At 30.8% G+C, this 20008-nt stretch overlaps 2 protein-coding genes across 2 annotated transcripts in view; one reads left to right on the top strand and one right to left on the bottom strand.

Moving 5' to 3' along the window:
• Positions 1 to 5533: 5533 nt before the first annotated feature.
• LOC149485236 (centrosomal protein 20) lies at positions 5534 to 6230 on the bottom strand. The gene is made up of 2 exons (XM_089699610.1): positions 6135 to 6230; positions 5534 to 5872 (listed from the first exon to the last, which is right to left on the bottom strand). Exons 1-2 carry the CDS (start codon positions 6228 to 6230, stop codon positions 5534 to 5536), a joined length of 435 nt encoding a protein of 144 aa, XP_089555736.1.
• Positions 6231 to 8576: 2346 nt separating this feature from the next.
• LOC149485235 (cyclic GMP-AMP phosphodiesterase SMPDL3A-like) overlaps positions 8577 to 20008 on the top strand; it is a 35725-nt gene continuing 24293 nt past the window's right edge. Inside the window, exon 1 of the mRNA XM_089699981.1 lies at positions 8577 to 8727. The gene's annotated coding sequence lies outside the window, so the exon portion shown is untranslated. The remainder of the gene's footprint in view (positions 8728 to 20008) is intronic.

Genomic DNA, 20008 nt, shown 5'->3' with positions numbered 1-20008 from the left:
TTCCTTTAATTACTGAGTATATCGTTTTTTTTTTAATTTATATAGTATACAGATACATACTTCACTTGTTAAAAGCATATGACTCTTTTATCCAGAATTTCACTATAATTCTAGATAAAATAATCTAACCTGATCATTGTTCAACTCAATCTATCTTCAAATTCAGTTCAATCGGATCAAAAGGCTTTTATGGACCTTCCAGATTATTACAGGTAATAGAAAGTCTAGTGCAGAATGAGACCCATTGTGTTCTTCCTGGGATTTAGATCAGATATTTAAGGCTCTCATTTATTTTACACTTGCCAATGACCGCAACTTCAACGTTAGGTATAAGCTATAATAAGAAGGCACATAAGTTTTATGTTACCAATTGGTGTTATTTAGTGAATGTCCTATCAATAATATTTATAGCCCGGATAATAAACAAATTGACAATTATTTTAGAAAAAGTTGTTGGTCTTGTATCTTGTGAATAAAAATATTGAAATAAAAGATTATTTTATTCTACTAATATAATATCGTAATAACAACTAATATAAGTTAAAACATTTTTGGATCAATCTTGTTAGTTAGCAAAGTATTGAAACGAAACAAAAAAGTAATAATTTTAGGTCATAGATAGATTAAATTATAGTTAAAATAACATTGATATTTCAAATTATTTTATTAAAATCTAACGCATTATTATATAATCTTCATATTACTGTGGTTTTCGATTTGCAAATGGAAAATACTTGATCCTCCTTTTAAAAATAATTATGATAGTAAAATAGGTAAATTCACATTCGATTTCACAGCTTAAATCCGAAAGGTTAGCTTTGTGGTCGATAAATAATGCTTAACGGAATCGAAATGTAGGAAAATTGCTTAAACTCTTGATTAAATTTCATCCATAAAATTTTTCCTTTAAAGTATTAAATAGATTTTTTATTCAGACTAACATCACAGAATTTTATTTATACTGTACTAGTGGTCCGCCCCGGCTTCGCCCGTGCTACATATTTCGCAATAAAAGGTAGCCTATGTCCTTTCTCGGGTATCAAAATATCTCCATACCAAATTTCATGCAAATTGGTTCAGTAGTTAAGGCGTGATTGAGTAACAGACAGACAGACAGAGTTACTTTCGCATTTATAATATTAGTATGGACTAGCTTTCCACCCGCAGCTTCGCCCGCGCAGTCAAAGAAAAACCCGCATAGTTCCCGTTCCCGTGGGATTTCCGGGATAAAACCTATCGTATTTCCCGGGGTAAAAAGTAGCCTATGTCCTTTCTCGGGTATCAAAATATCTCTATACCAAATTTCATGCAAATTGGTTCAGTAGTTAAGGCGTGATTCAGTAACAGACAGACAGACAGACAGAGTTACTTTCGCATTTATAATATTAGTATGGATTCCCGTTTGTTGATTCTATTCGATATCAGTCTGTATTTTTCTATTAAAATATAATAGAGTTTAGAAACTTCTACATTTTATTAACCGACTTCAAAAAAAGGGGGAGGTTATCAATTCGGCCGGTATATATTTGTTTTATGTAGGTATATCCGGGTGAGTTTACAATGTATAGAACAGAATAACAAATGGAAAAAGTATCATAAAGAAAATAACACAGTACGATAAGTAACAGGCTATCCATAAACATCATATAAATTACTCATGGGTTATTTGCATACTATAAAAACGAAAGGGCTATGAAAGTGACAGCTATGAGTTCACTCTCTTATTTGTAGTATGAAATGAAGATGTATGGTATGCGACCTTTATTATTAACTTTATAGCAACACTTTTAACGCGTAGGCCTGTTAGAGGTACTTATACCTTTATAATAATTTCTACCGTGTTGTAAATAGTTTGGTCATTTAAATGTAAAAGTAAATATTCTTAAAGATTTTAAATTCAACCTAGAAAGGTTTTATTCCTTACAAAATGACTTTATATGTCTACTTTCAACAATAAAATAATAATCGACTCAAAATAATTATTAACACAACTAAGCACAACCAAAACGACCGTTATACCATTACGTCTGAGAGCCCCACGGAAAGTGTCAAATCCGCTGTTCAACTCATTTTTGTAACCACCCCCTCGGTTTGGGTTGCCAGTTGGGAATTAATTTATAACAATATTATAATGATATCCATTATCCAGTTTTTATAGTTTTGTATACCTACTATCAGATTCCCTATGAAAAGAGCAACACTAATTTTAATACGATTATAACAATTTCAATCAGTTTCATAGTTTTATTTAAACAACATTTGCTTTTTAAATCAAATGATGAACAAATCAGCATGACTCTATATCACTAACTAGCTGCTCCGCGCGGTTTCACCCCCGTGGCTCCTCTCCTGTTGGTCGTAGCGTGATGATATAAGCCTTCCTCGATAAATGAGCTATCTAACACCGAAATAATTTTTCAAATCGGACCAGTAGTTCCCGAGATTAGCGCGTTCAAACAAACAAACAAACAAACTCTTCAGCTTTATAATATTAGTATAGATATCGTTAGCTGTCCGTCTGCATTTATCGTTTATTTCTTTTGCTATCCATCTGGTTAAATTTAACGTTTGATATATGTATATTTACAGTAAATCAAAGCGATATGAACCAGCGTTATTAGTTATTTCTTGGAACATTTACAGAAAGATTATTGTGTACGATTACTTATAGTGACTTTACGATAAGTCATTCTTTGTTATTGGCCTACTTATCATTAATTAACTCGTATACAACGTAACTTCCATACACGGTAAGCCGTGATTTATCCATTACAGCCTTAATGGCAAAACCATTTATAATCCCATACAATCGGACCTATCAATTCCATACCTTATAAACATAGAATGATTTATTTGACAGACATTTATTTTTCTTTCTTTTTTGGTAAAAATATCTCTACTGCTTTTATCTAAGGTTTTTACTATCCTACATCGTAATAACGAATATGAAATGTTACTATGTCACCTTATAAACACTTGTAATAATTTTCATCTCTTTACATCGTTTTTGATGACGCTGTTTTCTATTATTACGGTAACTAACATGCGAAAATGTCGGTAGACGATACATATAGATAGACGAACAAACAGATAGCTTCACATGCCATCACCAATCGACATAACATTATAAGCACGCTGTTTCGATAGAATCCTAAGATAATAAAAATGCAAGACGCGTAGCAACTAAAAAAAGCTGTATCGAGATTTCTCAAGCGTTTTCTAGAAGGTTTTTAGATTCTCTCTGTCTTAAAAGTTCAACACAAAGTCAAGGTCAAAGACTAGACTAATACAGCTTAAGTGCTCTGAAAATTGAGACCATTATGGTTTGCAGTATAGTGTAGTATGAGAGCGTAAGTGCTTTGTTATCTAGTGGCAAACTACGCATATTGCACATAAGCATTACTTTATTTGTTTGAAAAATAAGAGGAAAAAAGCCTTGTAAAAATACAAGTACGATATGTACATAAATGGTGTATATTGAACAAAATTATTTAAATGATGCGAAGTAATTACTTAAGTTTTATTTTATTTTCATTTGAGTGATAATTTAAAGTTTGCACCATGACTTAATAAAACCTTGAAATTATACCTACGGATGGCTACTTGATGGTTTTTTTGTCGCGAAAATAAATGTTCAAAGGAAATTTATCATTACTGGCGTCACATCGCACGAAGTACATAATATTTCCTTAAAAGCTTGCATCATATATTATATACTACAATATTCAATATAATATACTGAAGGACCAATACATGTTATCACAAGAGCATTGACATCCAATATACCTACGTACGTACTCCTAGCATCAAGCTTGGATTAGCAAGTTAAAGTGAGAGGATCACAGGCTATTAGTACTGATTGCATTTGAGGTACGAATCATTTGTAATGTTTATTACAAATTTATTAGGTACTACTTATTAGTTGTTGTGTTAACGTTATAATATCATGATTAATGAATGAATATAAATGTCATGGTTAAAATAAATTTTGTGCATCTTATGAAAGCTCACAGTATTTCAAAGTGTAAAAATCTTTTGCATTGTTTAGACTTAAGAATGGACTATATCTTAAAAAGATCATAGGTAAATATTACATTCTATTATAATCTGCATATCGATGCACACAAAAGCTACAGGATAATATGTTTTCAGTTTTTTGGTTAAGTTTACTATATTAAAAATTATATAATACCTAGCGTTTCGCCCCGGCTCCGCCCGTGGTACCTACATGTTTACGTTTTTTTTCATAAAAACTATCCTATCTCTCAAGTTGGATCGAACTGAAAATGGTGTGCGAATTTTATTATAATCGGTTAAGTGGTTTAGGAGTCCATTGAGGACAAACATTGTGACACGAGATTTATATAATATAATAAGATAAGATAAGATTAAGATAACATAATACGCACTCTATTTCAATCCGATTAAATCATTTTTTTGTCTAAAAATGAACTGTAAATAACAAACACGCCCGCAAATGAAATAACTCCTCCGTAATAATTATCCCACTCACTCACCCGCTACAAAACTAATTAAATAACAGTATAAGGAAAAACACTCGAGCTAAATGCGAACACGGTTCACGTGATTCTTTAAGGAAGCCACGTATTTCACCCCCAGTGACAGATTAAGGCCTTGCTACACAGACAAACGTATATACTATTAACTATAGTGTAGTGTTTACGGTCACTCCGGTACACTTAGGCTGCGTTTCCACCAGATATGTGTGAGGATTCGTAGCGTGAGATGTGTTCGCTACCGAAGCTAATCAGACGCGAAATTAAGCGATATGATTGGTTCTTTACAAGCATATTCCTCCTACGCATCCTCGCATATGTGGAAACGCAGCTTTACTATGAGGTAACAATCGAATCTTTCGAATGCCCATTTGAAGAATCGATTTTTTCCAGTAGGTGCCAGTTTATTATTTTAGTACATAAACAACAAAAAAAGAACAAAAACATAATAATAATAGATTATGTTCATTATATAATATAAGCTTTATACGCGTAAGTATATCCATGAGTATAAGCCAACTGCTTACTTCACTCCGAATGACTGATTACGAAGAAGGCAAACAACGTTTGAATAATTATTTACCGATACCTACGTATTCACTTACGAATATATTGCACGACTAATGGCCTACGAATACATGAATAAGTGAATATATTACAAGCATTAATTATTGCCTTGTTATAATGTAAAAGTTTGTAAGACAACATTCGTCTTTCTAAACGTAACAGAATATCCTAAAGTTGTTTGTGTAATATTGGAAAATTTGAAAATATTTTTTTTTTTATATAAACTGCATTGTAATCACTACACAATACACATCCTTTCTTGTGAGGTTTATAGTACTTATTATGGAATACAAGAAATTACATAAGATGTGACAAAAAGTATAAATCAAACCCAAGCTACGTTTTAATCAATAAATTTTTTAATTAGCACATCAAACGGTATTACAATAAAACCATAAATTTATTACAAAGCATTAAGTTTACCACAATAATTTAAACAGTACACAACACTACTGTACATCTTTCCTCACTTTATTAATCTTGCGTTTAATTCGATCCGAATAAGCGGCTATAATATTCGATAGCAGTGGTAAGGTAGCAGACTTTTCGTCATCTTTTACCCCTACTTCAGCGCAAAGTTCTCCCCTAGATCTCTTATTCTTTGCCATACCAGCTTCAGAAGACATAACAGATGCTGTGTATAGATATCCGTTCCACTCCAAGTATTCTCTTACAAGCTCGTTGATTAGTAGTACCTCACTATTGGGCTTTGGGGCTCCTGTGTTTTTGTAATTCGGGTTAAGGGATACTTGCCTGTCTTGAAGAATTTCTGTCACTTTCGCTCTCATCTGGAATAAAATTTTATCAAGATTACTTCTAATTTATTTATAATATGTAGTTTCAGCATTTGGTAGGCTGAAACAGCTGTCGGCTGCCAGCTGACTGTGTCAGTGTGACATCCTTGAACTCAAACTCAAAGTGTTAAACTCTTTTTGTTTTAATAATTGTCATGTTTAATTTTACAAATAATGAATTGAGGATCACTTTGTAATCTGAATATAACGTGATAATAAGTACGTATTTTTATGAAATAATTTATAAATATATTACCTCCGCTTGAAATTTATTCAAGTGTCCACTTTTTCTCAAAAGATTTTTTATCGAGTTTAAAAGCTCTTTTTCAGATATCGCTTTATTTTCACTCATTTAGAATTCAATTAGTCACGAAAACGATTCAAAATAAACTGATTAATGTATTTGCGTCGATCAAAATTTAATTCATTTTGTATGACAGTTTTTGTGACAGTCTTGATCGATTTTTATTATTTTTGACAAAAATTACTCATTTTCACCAGTACGATTATTATAATACTCATTAGAGAATGGAATAATGTGGGAGTGGTGGGAATAATACACGAATAATTAATAAATATTTGATTATTAGATTATTGCAACTAAAAGAAGAAACTGAATTTAGAAAATAGTTTCAACATCGAACATTGCTCGATAGTTGCTCAATAGAATCCAATTTATTGAATTAATTAAAATGCAACTATTTTATTTTATGTTTTAGAAACTTAGCATACATATTATGCATACAGTTCATGAGACAATAATAATACCTGCATTTCATTCACTTCATTATATTTTATTTAGATTATGCATGTATGGCACATATTTGTAAGTTGGAAAAAAGAACCAAGTAATAAAGTTGTGCATCTGAAGCGTTTTTCTTCTTTTATTTAATCGTGTTAATCTGTTATAGCAACTATTAGTAAAACTGAAATGTTATTTAAAAATCATCTAGAATATTTTATGAGCCAATTAAATATTGTCTATAATAATTAGGTATACTGTTGCTTCTGCCTTCTACCAAAATGAAAACTTACGTTAATTACTCTTATAAATATCTTATAATTTCAGCCTGAGCGCCTGTGCGAACGTAACATGTCCATTGACATGTTACGTTCACCTTTCCAATTTAAAAATAGCAGTTCTCTAAACCACTTGAAGCGCACATATTTTCTCATTTAAAACTAACTCTAAAATGTACATCACGTATAGAATCATCAACCAACATCAATATCACTTAACCAAAGCTACGAAGCTTTGGAACAGATCAAAAGAGGAAATTGAATTTATGTTGCACATTTTATTTGTGGGGACATTATGGTCGCACACTGTAACAAATGCTAGGGTATTAATGTAAGACAGTTTGAGCTTACTAAAGACATTTACGGTATACGATACGATATTTGGTCGTGGGTGCGACTGACACGATTATTAACAGGAAAAAATATATACTCTTAGGGATTTTAAATTCAACCTAGAAAGGTTTTATTCCTTACAAAATGATTTTATATGTCTGCCTTCAACAATAAAATAATAATCGACTAAAAATAATAATTAACACGACTAAACACAACCAAAACGACCGTTACGTCCGAGAGCCAAATGCAAAGTGTCAAATCCGCTGTTCAACTCATTTTTATAACCACCACTTGGTTTGGGTTGCCAGTTGGGGATTTGTTTCTAACAAATTAGGTTAATTAGGTTTTATCAAATCTCGTGCCGTCCTCGGGTTAAAATAATGTTTTTATCGCATAATAATATAATGTGCATAGCGATAAATATGTCATTTGAATCACGTTATACTGTCTTTTTATCATTATTTGGACGTACACAGAAAAAAATGCTCCTGCTTAACTCCTATAATTATTTTTACTGGTAACGCATTCCTTGAGTAAACTAGCCATAATAAATTCCACGAACAAAACTAGAAAGTCGGCTTTATTCTTTTCACAGAACTAACACTTTACTCATTATTGGATCTGATCTATTTTCACGTTATCGTGTATTGTAAAGAAGCGCCCAGACATCCAACAAATTACGGTGCACGGGTCTTGACCGCTCTTAAAGATCTGTTGTAGTCTTGCATTTGTTTTCAATGACCGTGCACTGTCGACTACGACTGCCATTATGTTGCACTAAGACGTACTTAGTACGTACATCTTTTTGTATCGTTGAAAATTATTTTTTCATGTACATTTACTATAAGGAGATAGTGAATTTTAAGAGATGGTTGTAATGAAATAATTAACTTTTGTCCAAAATAATGCATCTGTCTTTTAAGCCAAAAAAAATGAAGATTTGTAAGAAGTAGAAATATAGTGTGTGGCGGAAAGTTTATGGTAAATGCTAAAACACTCTTTAAAAGAAAATTTTATAGAATAGAACTATAGAGTGGACGAGCGAGACCACGAGGCGGGATTCAAACCCACGTTTCTGTGATGCCGCCATGCAATAAAACAAAATTTAGAGTAAATAATCTCCGGGAAATGAAGGATAACAAAACACTCATCACTTTTGCATTCTTCTATGCCCTTAGCGATTCCCAATTAATCAGAAAGGCTACCAACAAAAAGTCCATATAGTTCACTAGATCTGAAAAGTCAGAAAATGTTGCAGTTCCGAGCTGAACCGAAAGTATCCGATTTGAAAGTTATAATGTTGGGAAAGCACAATCGTAGCTCAGTTCTACGCTGGCCGTTGTCGGGGAAACATGTCCCTATGTTTTGCATTTAGGAAATCGTGTGCTAGTGAAATTATGGGTTCGGTGATAAACTTTGAATGGATGTAAAGTGATTTATGGAAGTGGCAACAATTTAAATTAGAACTGAAAAGTGACTTGTAGCGCGTTGGAGTAAGTATTGTTTGTTTGTTTTTTCTTACGTGATGTTTTAATATATACTTTATAGTATTTCGGAGTTGGAAATTATAATTGTCTTCAATATTTGTTTATATGTTATTGTATTAATTGTTATAAATTGTAAATTTGTATTGATATTATGTTTATTGTCAAGTTAATGTCGTTTTTATTTTATTTTTATAAGCCTTGGCAAAATAATGATCATCAAATTAATGTATTGTATATGGAATTATCTTAATAACAACTAAACCGTATAATAACACCCAAGGTTTTAACGTTAGAGTTACGTAATTAAAATTTGTTTGCATCCATCAAATATTATCCGTAGATTATATTATTATTGAGATAAGATTCACAAAAACAAAGGAAGTTAATTGCTAAAGCGTGGACTTAATTTAAGGGGAAATGAAAGCTTTTATCGATTTACTATGAAGATAAAATTTTCGTGTTTACTCTACACGCGAACGTGGTTTTGAACAGTATTTGTTGTAAACCGCAGTGTTGTCCTTGGTTTGTTTGTGAGATTCTTTTATTATAACAACATAATAGCTTAATTTAGCGTAGATTTTACTTTTACACTCATAACCAAGATGTTTCGTTTTACGGTAGACAAAATAGTAGTAAGCTATGACTAGCGTAGATTTGACTTTTATTTACTCTTTAAACAAAAATGTTTCGATTCTGAACACAGATTTCAATACATTTTCAAACAGCACAAGCATTAAGGTACAACATAATATTTGAATGTCAGCGGAATAATAACGATTTTTGGTAGCTAAGTTCTATGAATTATATTTATTAAAAGAAACGAACAAAAAATTATTGGATACAATTAGATAACATATTGTAAGAAATATCAACAAGCTAAGTAATTATTATTGTATTTAGAACTATAAGAGTGAATTTGTATAATAATTTATAGTTTACATTTTATAACTAATCCAACCGAAGTAATCTCTCATTGCTTTTAGATAAAAAGCCTACATTGTAATATTCCCTTCGAGACGCTGTGTTCTACATTTAGTTCTGCTTTTATTACATTTTTGTGTTATTACTGTTTCGTAATTAAAATCGTCTAAAATTTTTCGCTTTACGTAGTTTTACTATTTGCTTAATATTACCCTGTAAGTTAAATGTTGGTATATTTTTTAATCTTGTATTTTTTCTTTTTTAATCTTGTAATTCCGGAGGGCGTTTTTTGAAGTTTATTTAGCTTGAGTAGTTATTTTGCCGTTTTTATTTTCAACCCAGTCTAATTAATTTAGAATTGAACAGAAATTCTAAAACGAACTCTTATTGATAACAAAGAGCTTAGTCGTTTATTAAGATTTCTATTTGCAATTTCTATAAAGCACTGAGTAGTTGTTTTACACTAAATACATAGATAGGATGATATTTTCGCCTGTGTAGGTGCATGAATGTTTAAGCAGTATATGCTACGTACATTATCTAAATAGCTACGTAACCTGCACCTACGGCGTAGCAGTGCTACAACCTCTTATCTCGTCTACGGAGAAACATTACGGAACTCTGTTTTCATTGTTGAATATTTTTATGAAAGGTGTAATACCAAGGTTACTCTGCTTTTTATTAGTCTGTACGAAATGAGCTTTTATTCCATTCTTACATTTAAAAGGTATATTATAATGTAGAAGACAATAGAATGTATATCTTGCACATTGGCTCACCTTTACACTTTTTACGACTAAGCTATTTTATGTACAGTAGTTCTTAACTAGGTTAAATTTCATTTGTTTAGGTATCAAAAATAATAATATTCATAAATTCAATTAAATTTTAAAATAATTGAAACACAAATCAGTGATCTATGACTACAATATCATATTGTTATCTGATTAAATATGAAATATACGACACCTTATTATGTATAGTGTAATTACGTATAATTAGTAAATGAAAATGGCATCTGTTGATATTAATATAATAATTTGGTAATAAATTCAATACATTATCAATTATCACCCACGATATAAAATAATAAAATTTTCGTTATTTCAAATGAATACCAAAAATGGCCTGAAAACATTTTATCCTTTTCGAAGTAATTTTGGAAATTCATTCTAAATGCGTCGGGGCGTTTTCTAAAAGTGGACGTCAGAATATGAAGTTAATTTGATGGAGGTTGAACGAAATTGAAGGGACTGGATACTCCACAATTTTTAATAAGTGATGAATTTGATTATATGACGGTATTTGATAAATTGACTTGCGTTTCCAACATTCTGCTGAGGGAACGTGGGAATGCTTAAATAATATCTCTGTTTGATATAATCTCCTTACAGTTAAGTCAAAATGTTTAATTAAATTATTAGCGTCTTCAGATTCGGACAGAATTTTGATATGTATATTTTTGTATTAAGTACTTGATAGAAACTGAATAATTTGGTAAAATAAATCATAACGATCCCTCCCATATTAATATATTGAAGACTAATTTTGTTAAATATAAAGAAATTTATTATTCCATACTAATAAACTCTCCGTCTGTTCGTTGCGTATTAATGTTTAAACCATAGCACACATTTGGAAATAAAGGCTAATATTGATCCTCCTTAAATATTGTAAACGTTTTACATAAACCCTTGCAATTGCTCAGTATTTAATAAATGTCACTCCAAACCAATATTACCACTTAAACAATAGTTTCATGACTGTAAGAATGTCCAGAGACTTAGTAATTCAACACAATTCCTAGCATCTGCAGCGATTTTTTAAAGTCTCAACTTTCAGCTGACGGAGCAACTTTGCTTTTACTCGAAAAGAAAAAACTTAAAGTACTTTTTGAATTAAACTTTACAGTACAAGCAATTTTAAATTCAAACACCGTAAAACATTGCTTTGATCCTTACTTCTGTAAATACGTGTTAGCTCTTTGCGAAAATCTTATTTCTATGCCTTATTAGGTTGATTTTTTAAATATAATTTGTGTTTTTTACTTTTTTGGCTATAGGAGAAAATGCTTTGCGTATCTTTGAATTTAGAGTGGATCGTATTTCTATTCAGAATATTAATAATGAACTCTTCTACACATTGATTATTATATTATATTTTTCTAACAATGTTCTTTGTGAAGTCATAACCATGTCATAATTTGTATTTAATGATTTTTTGATTATTGTAGGTATTAGCTGAAACAAATTAAACATGTTTTGTTTTTGAAATGTATACAGGGTGTCCCACTGTTGGTATACTAAGCTCAAAGGAGGTTATAGTTTTGCATACGCTGAGTACGTAAAAAATAATAAAAAAATTCCAGATTCATTTTTTTTTCAAATAGATGAATTCTTAAAACTCTATGTGTACACCCATAACAAGCGAGCCGCCCAACTTTGCCACCAGCACGTGAGCTATCGTTTAAGATTATGTTTTCATAGATAAAATGCTCATATAAGAGAAGCGGTATATGCCGGCTGCGCGAAGCTAGAGAAGAAAACATGGATTTTCAGGAAAAATTTAGCAAAAAATTTTGGACGTAATTTTTTTTTAAGTATTTTTTACGTGATCAGTGTATGCAAAACTACAAGTTCCTTCGCGCTTAGTATACCAATAGTGGGACACCCTGTATATTATGTATTATTATACGTTTATTATTATTTTGTTATGTATTATTTACTTGCATATTTAGTTGAATTATCGGTAGCTCTAACTCTTAACACGAAAGTTATTTATATGAAACAAAAGCAATTCAAATAATTCGCGAATAAATAACGAGTCGTTTGTGATAAATATCAATATAATAAGATTAAACGGTGTTCCGTGTGAACAGAGAAGAGGCATTTGTAACGTCGACGCAACATGGCGCGAATAATGTATTCATACATTTGTTGGCTGTCCTTTTAAGTAGTTGGAAGTTACATAAAATATTTTAAGATTAATTCAGCTGCTTATACCTGTACTTTTTTACGGATTTAAAAGGGATATTCGTTTTATAACTGTAGTATTCATCTTTGACCTAGATAATCCGCGAGAAGAATATGACGTAATAATAAGTTTCAGGTGTAGCCTCTAATAGCTAATCACTTACTTTCATTGACACATGATTGATACGTTAGCTATCATGTAAGATTACATTATATCACGTCTAAAGAACTAAAATATCAAAAACAAAAATGGCTTCAAACTTCTATTAACATATTTAAAAAGTAAAGCGTAGTTTATCCAACAAAGTTATCGTTTAATTGCCTTATAATTTTACGAACGCCTTATTATAGTACTATTATATTACAACTTCTGAACGCGTAAATAAAGAATTATTGCTCCATATAAGAAACGATTCGCCGAAAATATTGCTAATACTATTACGTCGAACTTGAACCATTATGTGAAGTTCAAACAAACATTACTAGTTTTGCGGTCCTTTTCCCGATAACGATTATATCGGAACTTTTAATAGAATTCTTATAACAATACGTGCAGTATAAGAAATGTGCTTACGCAGATGTGGTTTCTATTATATATTCCAGCAGCGTGTAGGTAGAACTTTTGAAGTGTTCTGAATGAATAAATTAATGTAGTTCCTATACAAATTGTACACGTCATACTGTTGTAGATAGGAAGATAAAATGACTTACATTTTTACAAATACATGCCCTATGAATACTAAGCCAATTCCTTCAGGAAATTAACTTTTTTATTAAAATATTGAGATTGAATTTAATATAAAAAATAAAAAATATAATAAGTACCTAATACTAAATATAAATAGGGATTTAACACAAATTCCACATTATATTCTTATATGTTTTTGAACTGCAAAATGAAAAAAAAAGATACATAAAGCGATTTAATGCAATTAAGAGCTATTACTTAGGAAATACACTTTATAAGCACATAAAAACCGTACGAGCGAATCCATTATTCTATTTAGATTTACTTTTAACATTATTTAACGAATATTATCTACTACTATTATTTTCGACAGTTAAAAACAATTTTATTGACATTATCACTCATAGTTAAAAATAATTGATCGGAATTGATAAGTTCCATTCACTCGTTCGACTCATTTGTCATCATTATCGAAAAGTGCTCATTACCAACTGACATTTATTTATAGTTTATAATGGACAGAAAAAAATAGTTATTTCGATTTTAAAACTCTGAAAACGTTAACCACCTGTTTTTCTGTAAATAAAAAAAAAGACGTGTGACTCGGGGACTGCCGCGGTAAAGCTATTGCATGCTATGCCTTCAAGCCACACCTCCGCGCCCGTCGGAGTGGGGATCGTGAGGTTTTTCGTTACTAAATTTCTGGATTCGGTCCCCGCGCTCAAGTCCCGCGATAGAAGCTATGCATTAGTTTAAAAATAAAAAATGAATGGGTAGTATAATGTCAATGTCTTCAAGTCCCCAGTCCAGTACCAGCTTTGGGTCACTGTAATAACCGAGTTTCGTAATTGTAGATTTTAGTAATTGTAGAGACGGACTTCATCGTCATGAAAAAACTTAAAGTAAAAATTACGTTCTTGGAAACTCAGCATATAGGTATAATCACCTATGAGGAGCCTCGCATGGTTATAGGTCTGATAATAATCGGTATTGATAAATTCAATTTAATTATAGTTAGAAATAATTAACATGTAAAGAATATTTAATTTTACCTTCGAATATAAAATACGTTGTGTTCTGTTAATTAATAGACTTATAATAATTAACAATATTACGAACCTACTTAATTGACATAATTTATAATACAACAATAGTGTCAGCGCAAAAGCGTATCTATTTTCATACAGTTTTGTTAGTATAAATCGTGTATATGGAATAATACGATTTTGACTCATTTACGAGCAAATTTGAATTTTATTATCTAATACAATACCCAGACCGTATTTCTTGAACCCTTAGTTAAGAGGTACCTACCTAATATTATATGAATTATGTTTTCGATAGCAAAATATTAACTTGAATTAAACATACAAATATGTATAATATGTTTACATGAACATATATTGGTTGATAATAAACCTTATACCTAAGATTTTTTTTCTCACAATAAATGAAGAAATTCATGTCTCATTCATTCTCTTTATTATAAAATTAATTAAATGAACGATTCAATATTTAAAATTTATTATTACACCAAAATAATGAATAATATTTAATGTTCACTGCGTAAATATCTCAGTTTTTTTTTTGTTTCAGTCGTATACAAAATACACTGCACTATACCTGACCTAGTGATTATAATGACCTTCGTGACCTAGTAAAAATATTATCTCTTTTAAATATTATAATGATTTTAATCATAAATTACTATGATTTTTGAGTCTACGTAATTTTAACGAAACTAATTGAAAAAATATTTCCAGTTTTGGCATCTACTTTAATTAAGATTAATCACAAAATATTTTTCATTAAAAATCAAATCACATTGCGTAATTTTAAATTAATAATTTCAATAATTATTATAAAATGAATGGAACAAGATATTTTTTTAAATATAACTTATGATAGACGTTACTATTTTGACAATTAGTAAGTAGTAGAATAAGATATTTCTTCTTCTACTACATCACAAGCATAAGAAGAAATATCGTTTAAAGAACTAGATAATATAAGATATTATACTATAGAATACAGTAGAGATAGATAGATACATAAAATATAATAGTATTTTTCTATAGAGAAAAATGTTACGACGAATTCAAGAAGGGCCACTGACTTTGTTTTCCGCAGGCCGGGTGCCTCGGGCTTATTTGTGTACCCTAAATGTTCAAGAATAAATATAGGATTAAGTGAACCGCATAAGAGGGACTTGAAGTGCTATTCAACCGTTTTTTCCCTCAATCCCATATAGACGCCTATATGATATTTACAACTGCTTTGAGTGCATCTTTAAATACCACTAGTTACTAGACATACCTACTACTATTTACACTAGTATAGTATATATTATCTGTGGTTTTAGTATAGTACTATTGGTTCTTCCGGCTTCACCCGTGGTGCGTATATCATAGTCTTTATCACTCAGGGTTCACATACCAATCCAACGGCTAAAGTTAGGAAATCGGTCCACCGTCCAGTAAGTAGTTCTTGAGATTATAGCATTTAACAAATTCTGCAGATTTATAAGACATGACAGACAAGAAGAAGATATTATATACATAATATAATATATACTAAAGTATCTACCAATCAAATGTAAAGGTAGAATACAATACACAAATTAGTTTTAAATGTGCACCATACATTAATAGATCGAGTAAAAAGTTTATCGAAAATAGCTTTCCTCACAAAATGCATTTGAAAGCTCTTAAAAGGAAGACCATTCAACCTTTCAACTTTTTGTAAGGTTTGTCGCTTTTTAATATTCTTTGTTTACGATCTATTTTGGTTTCATTTACTCAAATTAGCTTTTATCATTGGGGCCTTTCAACTTCTGTTTCAAAGAATTTTATACCTAGTACCATAAGCAAAGTTGCTATAATTTCCTCTCAGTAAATATATTAATCTGCTTTTATAAAAACTTTAAATAGATCGCATCTTTTTTATTTTATATTAAAAAATATGCTTTTTATATTATCTCAAACGTGTATGAGTATTTTTCAATTTATGTAAGATTATAAGAAATAAAACTAGACCACATATTTAAATGCAGCGTATACAAAGCGTATACATAATAGGAACCAAGTTAGACTTTTTAGCTATCCAATCCTCACTGATATTATAAATACGAAACTGTGTTTGTTTGTCTTTCTTTCACGTCACAATAGATTATAATTATTTTGATGTGATATTTGCATAACCAGCATGTCATGGATTTGAAATAGTTGTAACTACAAATATAGATTTTCTTTAATAAACAATAGTAATATTGCATTCTTTAACGACCCAGCATTATTTTTTTATTCTTTTCGGTTATTTACAAAGTGACAAATAGTCTTGTAAATTGTTATAATGGTAGACATTTAAACGCCTACCGTAAAACACAGTTAAAATAAAACTTCAATCAGTAAAATGTGTTACATTAATGTTTTGTTCCTACAATAATTAAGTTATAATTATTCGCAGCCAATTCGTAATTAACTTGAAACATTGTTGGTAAATGTGGATAATTACTTAATTTGCAATTTTAATTAAATTATATTTCAAACGGTTTGTACTTAGTATCGGGATTATGACTAAAAGCTTTGAATCTAATATGATTTGTTTGGACTAAGGTTTGGACATTTTTCATCCGTTTTAATACATATTATAAAAGTCTTTGTTTAGTAAGAAAATAATAAAAAGTAATTAAAAGTTACCTACTTACGTTTTTATCGATGTAAATATGCTTTGTAGCCATGTCCGCCAAATGTTTTAGAAAAAAAGTGATAAGATTATAATGTTGTGTCCACAGACTAGATGATTTTTTTTCCAAAAAAATACCTAAAATAGAACGTTGTTCATTTTATATATCAGTATTCTGTATTTCTCTCTGTAGATCTCTATCTGTGTCATAATACAGTATTCTGTATTTTCCAATATTTATGTATTCAAATAACCATTGTATGAATATGGTAATGAGTTAATTTTTCCAAATCCAATACGATATTCATATCCACTGAATTTTAACGGTTTCTGTACAAAAATATTATTTTATTCACACAGCTGTTTGAGTGTTTCACAGGCTGAGTGTCATCGTGACACTCGGCTGGGTCAAGATGTCTTTAACAGGTGAAAATATAGCACAGGCTTGACTACTTTCATCATTGGGCGGATTATTGTTACTGCATGTTAAACAAAATATGCAGCCCTTGAAAAGTGGTGGATTATTTTTGGTAGCAGTTCATATTATATATGGAATGTTTTTAATTTATTTTATCGAACCAATACTCATTAGGAATATAAAGTTAAGAAGTGTCGTACATATGATTAAGCACTACTTATTATGGTTAGGGAGCCAGGTGCAAATTTGGTTAACTATTTCCTCTCAAGAGATAATTCGTCAGACGCATGAGAGTATAGTATTATAAAGCCTCGTGAACGTCAGCTGGCGCTCGGTTGGGGGGGTGAGCGGTTGTAGCCTCCCACGCACATAGGAAAAAAAATACATTCATTCATTCATTTCCTCTCAGCTAAAAATTTGTCAAATTGTAGCTAACCCAATATCTCAACGAAAAAAAATAGTCAGCTGGTTACAACATGGTGTATTATACGTCAGCTGGTGTCTCGAACATGAAAGTTAAATTTAAAGAAAAATTTATTTTCCGTTATTTCCTCTCAAACAAAAATTTACCTGATGATAGCTTATATGTAACTGTGGATAAATATATATGTCAGCTGGCTGTATCTTGGTGGAAAAACCGTCAGCTGATACGGGAGGCTACAACCGCTCTTCCCCCCAACCGAGCTCCAGCTGACGTTCACGAGGCTTCATAATACTATACTTTGATGCATTTTACTAATTACCGCTTGAGAGGAACTTGGTCATAAAATCTGCTGCTGGCTCCCGGACCATTATCTCTTCATGCTAACAACATCGTTTTAAAAAAAATTGTATGAAGTAAATTTTACATCATTTTGATGTAACATTTCCTGTAACACGATGTTTTAGGTATAGTAGCGTTTTTTTCCGTTGTTAGCTATCGAAAAATCTTTGATTTTAATCTGCTTGGATTACACGCTAGATTATATCCTATCAGATATACCTATTACAGATTTTTTGCGTGGACTTAAAGGATTGATATTAATGGAATAAATTGCTCAAATGTGACTTGATATTATGTACAAATGAATCCGATGTGTTTCCCTACCTTATTTAATTACACAAACAATATAAAAGGGACATATTTTGAAAACTCTCATTTCGACTGAACCAATAATATTTGCTTGATGATAATGGATTGTTATCGAAGCCGGGACACATTGTTATAGCTCGTCGATGAGCTACGTAACTGTATTATATACCCCATTTTTTTTATAGTGGGGAAATCTTCCAAAGATACCCACGGCCCCCGGGGAAGGAGCCGTGGGTTATGTCGGATTCTTACCGACTAAAACCCCACTGTGTTCCGTCGAGCCGCTTTAATGATGGGGCCGCGGGTATTTGTTAGAATTCTTCCGCGACGTATTATATACCCCTAGGCTTTAGGTTATATTTTTATTTAAAGAGTTAAAAAAAAAGCAATACAACTTAATAATTAGATTAGACTGAACATTAATAAAGAACTGAAATTAAAAAAAAAACCATACCTGTATGTGTCTGCTTATAAAAATAATATCAAAGTGAATGATTATTAATTTTGATATTATTTCCGTGGATAAGAAATCGTCATTAAATAAATTAAATATTTATGTATGAAATGTTTCTTTGGATTCTCTACTTAAATGGACATGAAATAATCATTAGATTCAATATTGGATAACCTTATAATTACAAATTAATTTAATTTTGTTTCGTGCTTCACAGAAGATACAATACGTTAGCTAAATTAATGATAATTTTCACGCACAAAGGAAAATAGCTATCTATGAATACATTTTCAGAACTTTGTATACATTTAGTTTAAATCAAATTACACTAATGCGTTATTGTAGACTCCCCTAACTCTAAAAAGTACAAAACGTTTTGCAATTTCCTTAGCTGTGTCTGCACGCGAACTTCACATCAAGGCTTTAATATATTTTGCAGCTTTGCAATAGCCATATTAAGACATAAAGATAATTTACATTGTTATAATGTGATGTTCGTATTGAAAACGACAAATTATATAAACACATAATTAATCTTCTATCTTCTATATGAATTAAAATATATCGATGTGTTGTTAAGCGTAAAACTCGAGAACGGCTCGACCAATTCAGCTATTTTTTTAAATTATTGAAGAGAGAGCAACGTCTGCCGGAGCAGCTATTAAAATTTAAAATTACGCTTTATCTGACAATCAAATATTTATTTACTCAAAAGATAAGTGAAAGCATGCTTTATAAAAAAATATATCACTAGCTATTTTTGTATTTTTTGACTCCATTGTATTAGCATGAGTCACGATCATGTCACGATTCACAAAAATACGGCGTCAATTGTTATATCATGGCAATACTTCGTAGCTTTAATTCAGCAAGTTTATCTAAAGAAACAATGCACTAGAAAGTGAATCCCAAATTAAATTACCATGTAATATAAGCCAATTCTTATAATTACCGTTATGTAAAGCTATGTGGAGCACATCTAATACACTTAACTGGTAGCCTAGAATTTAGATCCCGATAACGAACACTCGTCTTATTGAGTCTCGTAGGAACTAATTGAAGCCGACTCAAGGCTATT

The sequence above is a fragment of the Colias philodice genome, chromosome 10, assembly GCF_061535455.1.
Source record: "Colias philodice isolate Cphi_HAF_F1 chromosome 10, ilColPhil1 Martin Lab GWU primary, whole genome shotgun sequence".
Lineage (NCBI taxonomy): Eukaryota > Metazoa > Arthropoda > Insecta > Lepidoptera > Pieridae > Colias > Colias philodice.
This window is presented reverse-complemented; position numbering and strand designations above follow the sequence as displayed.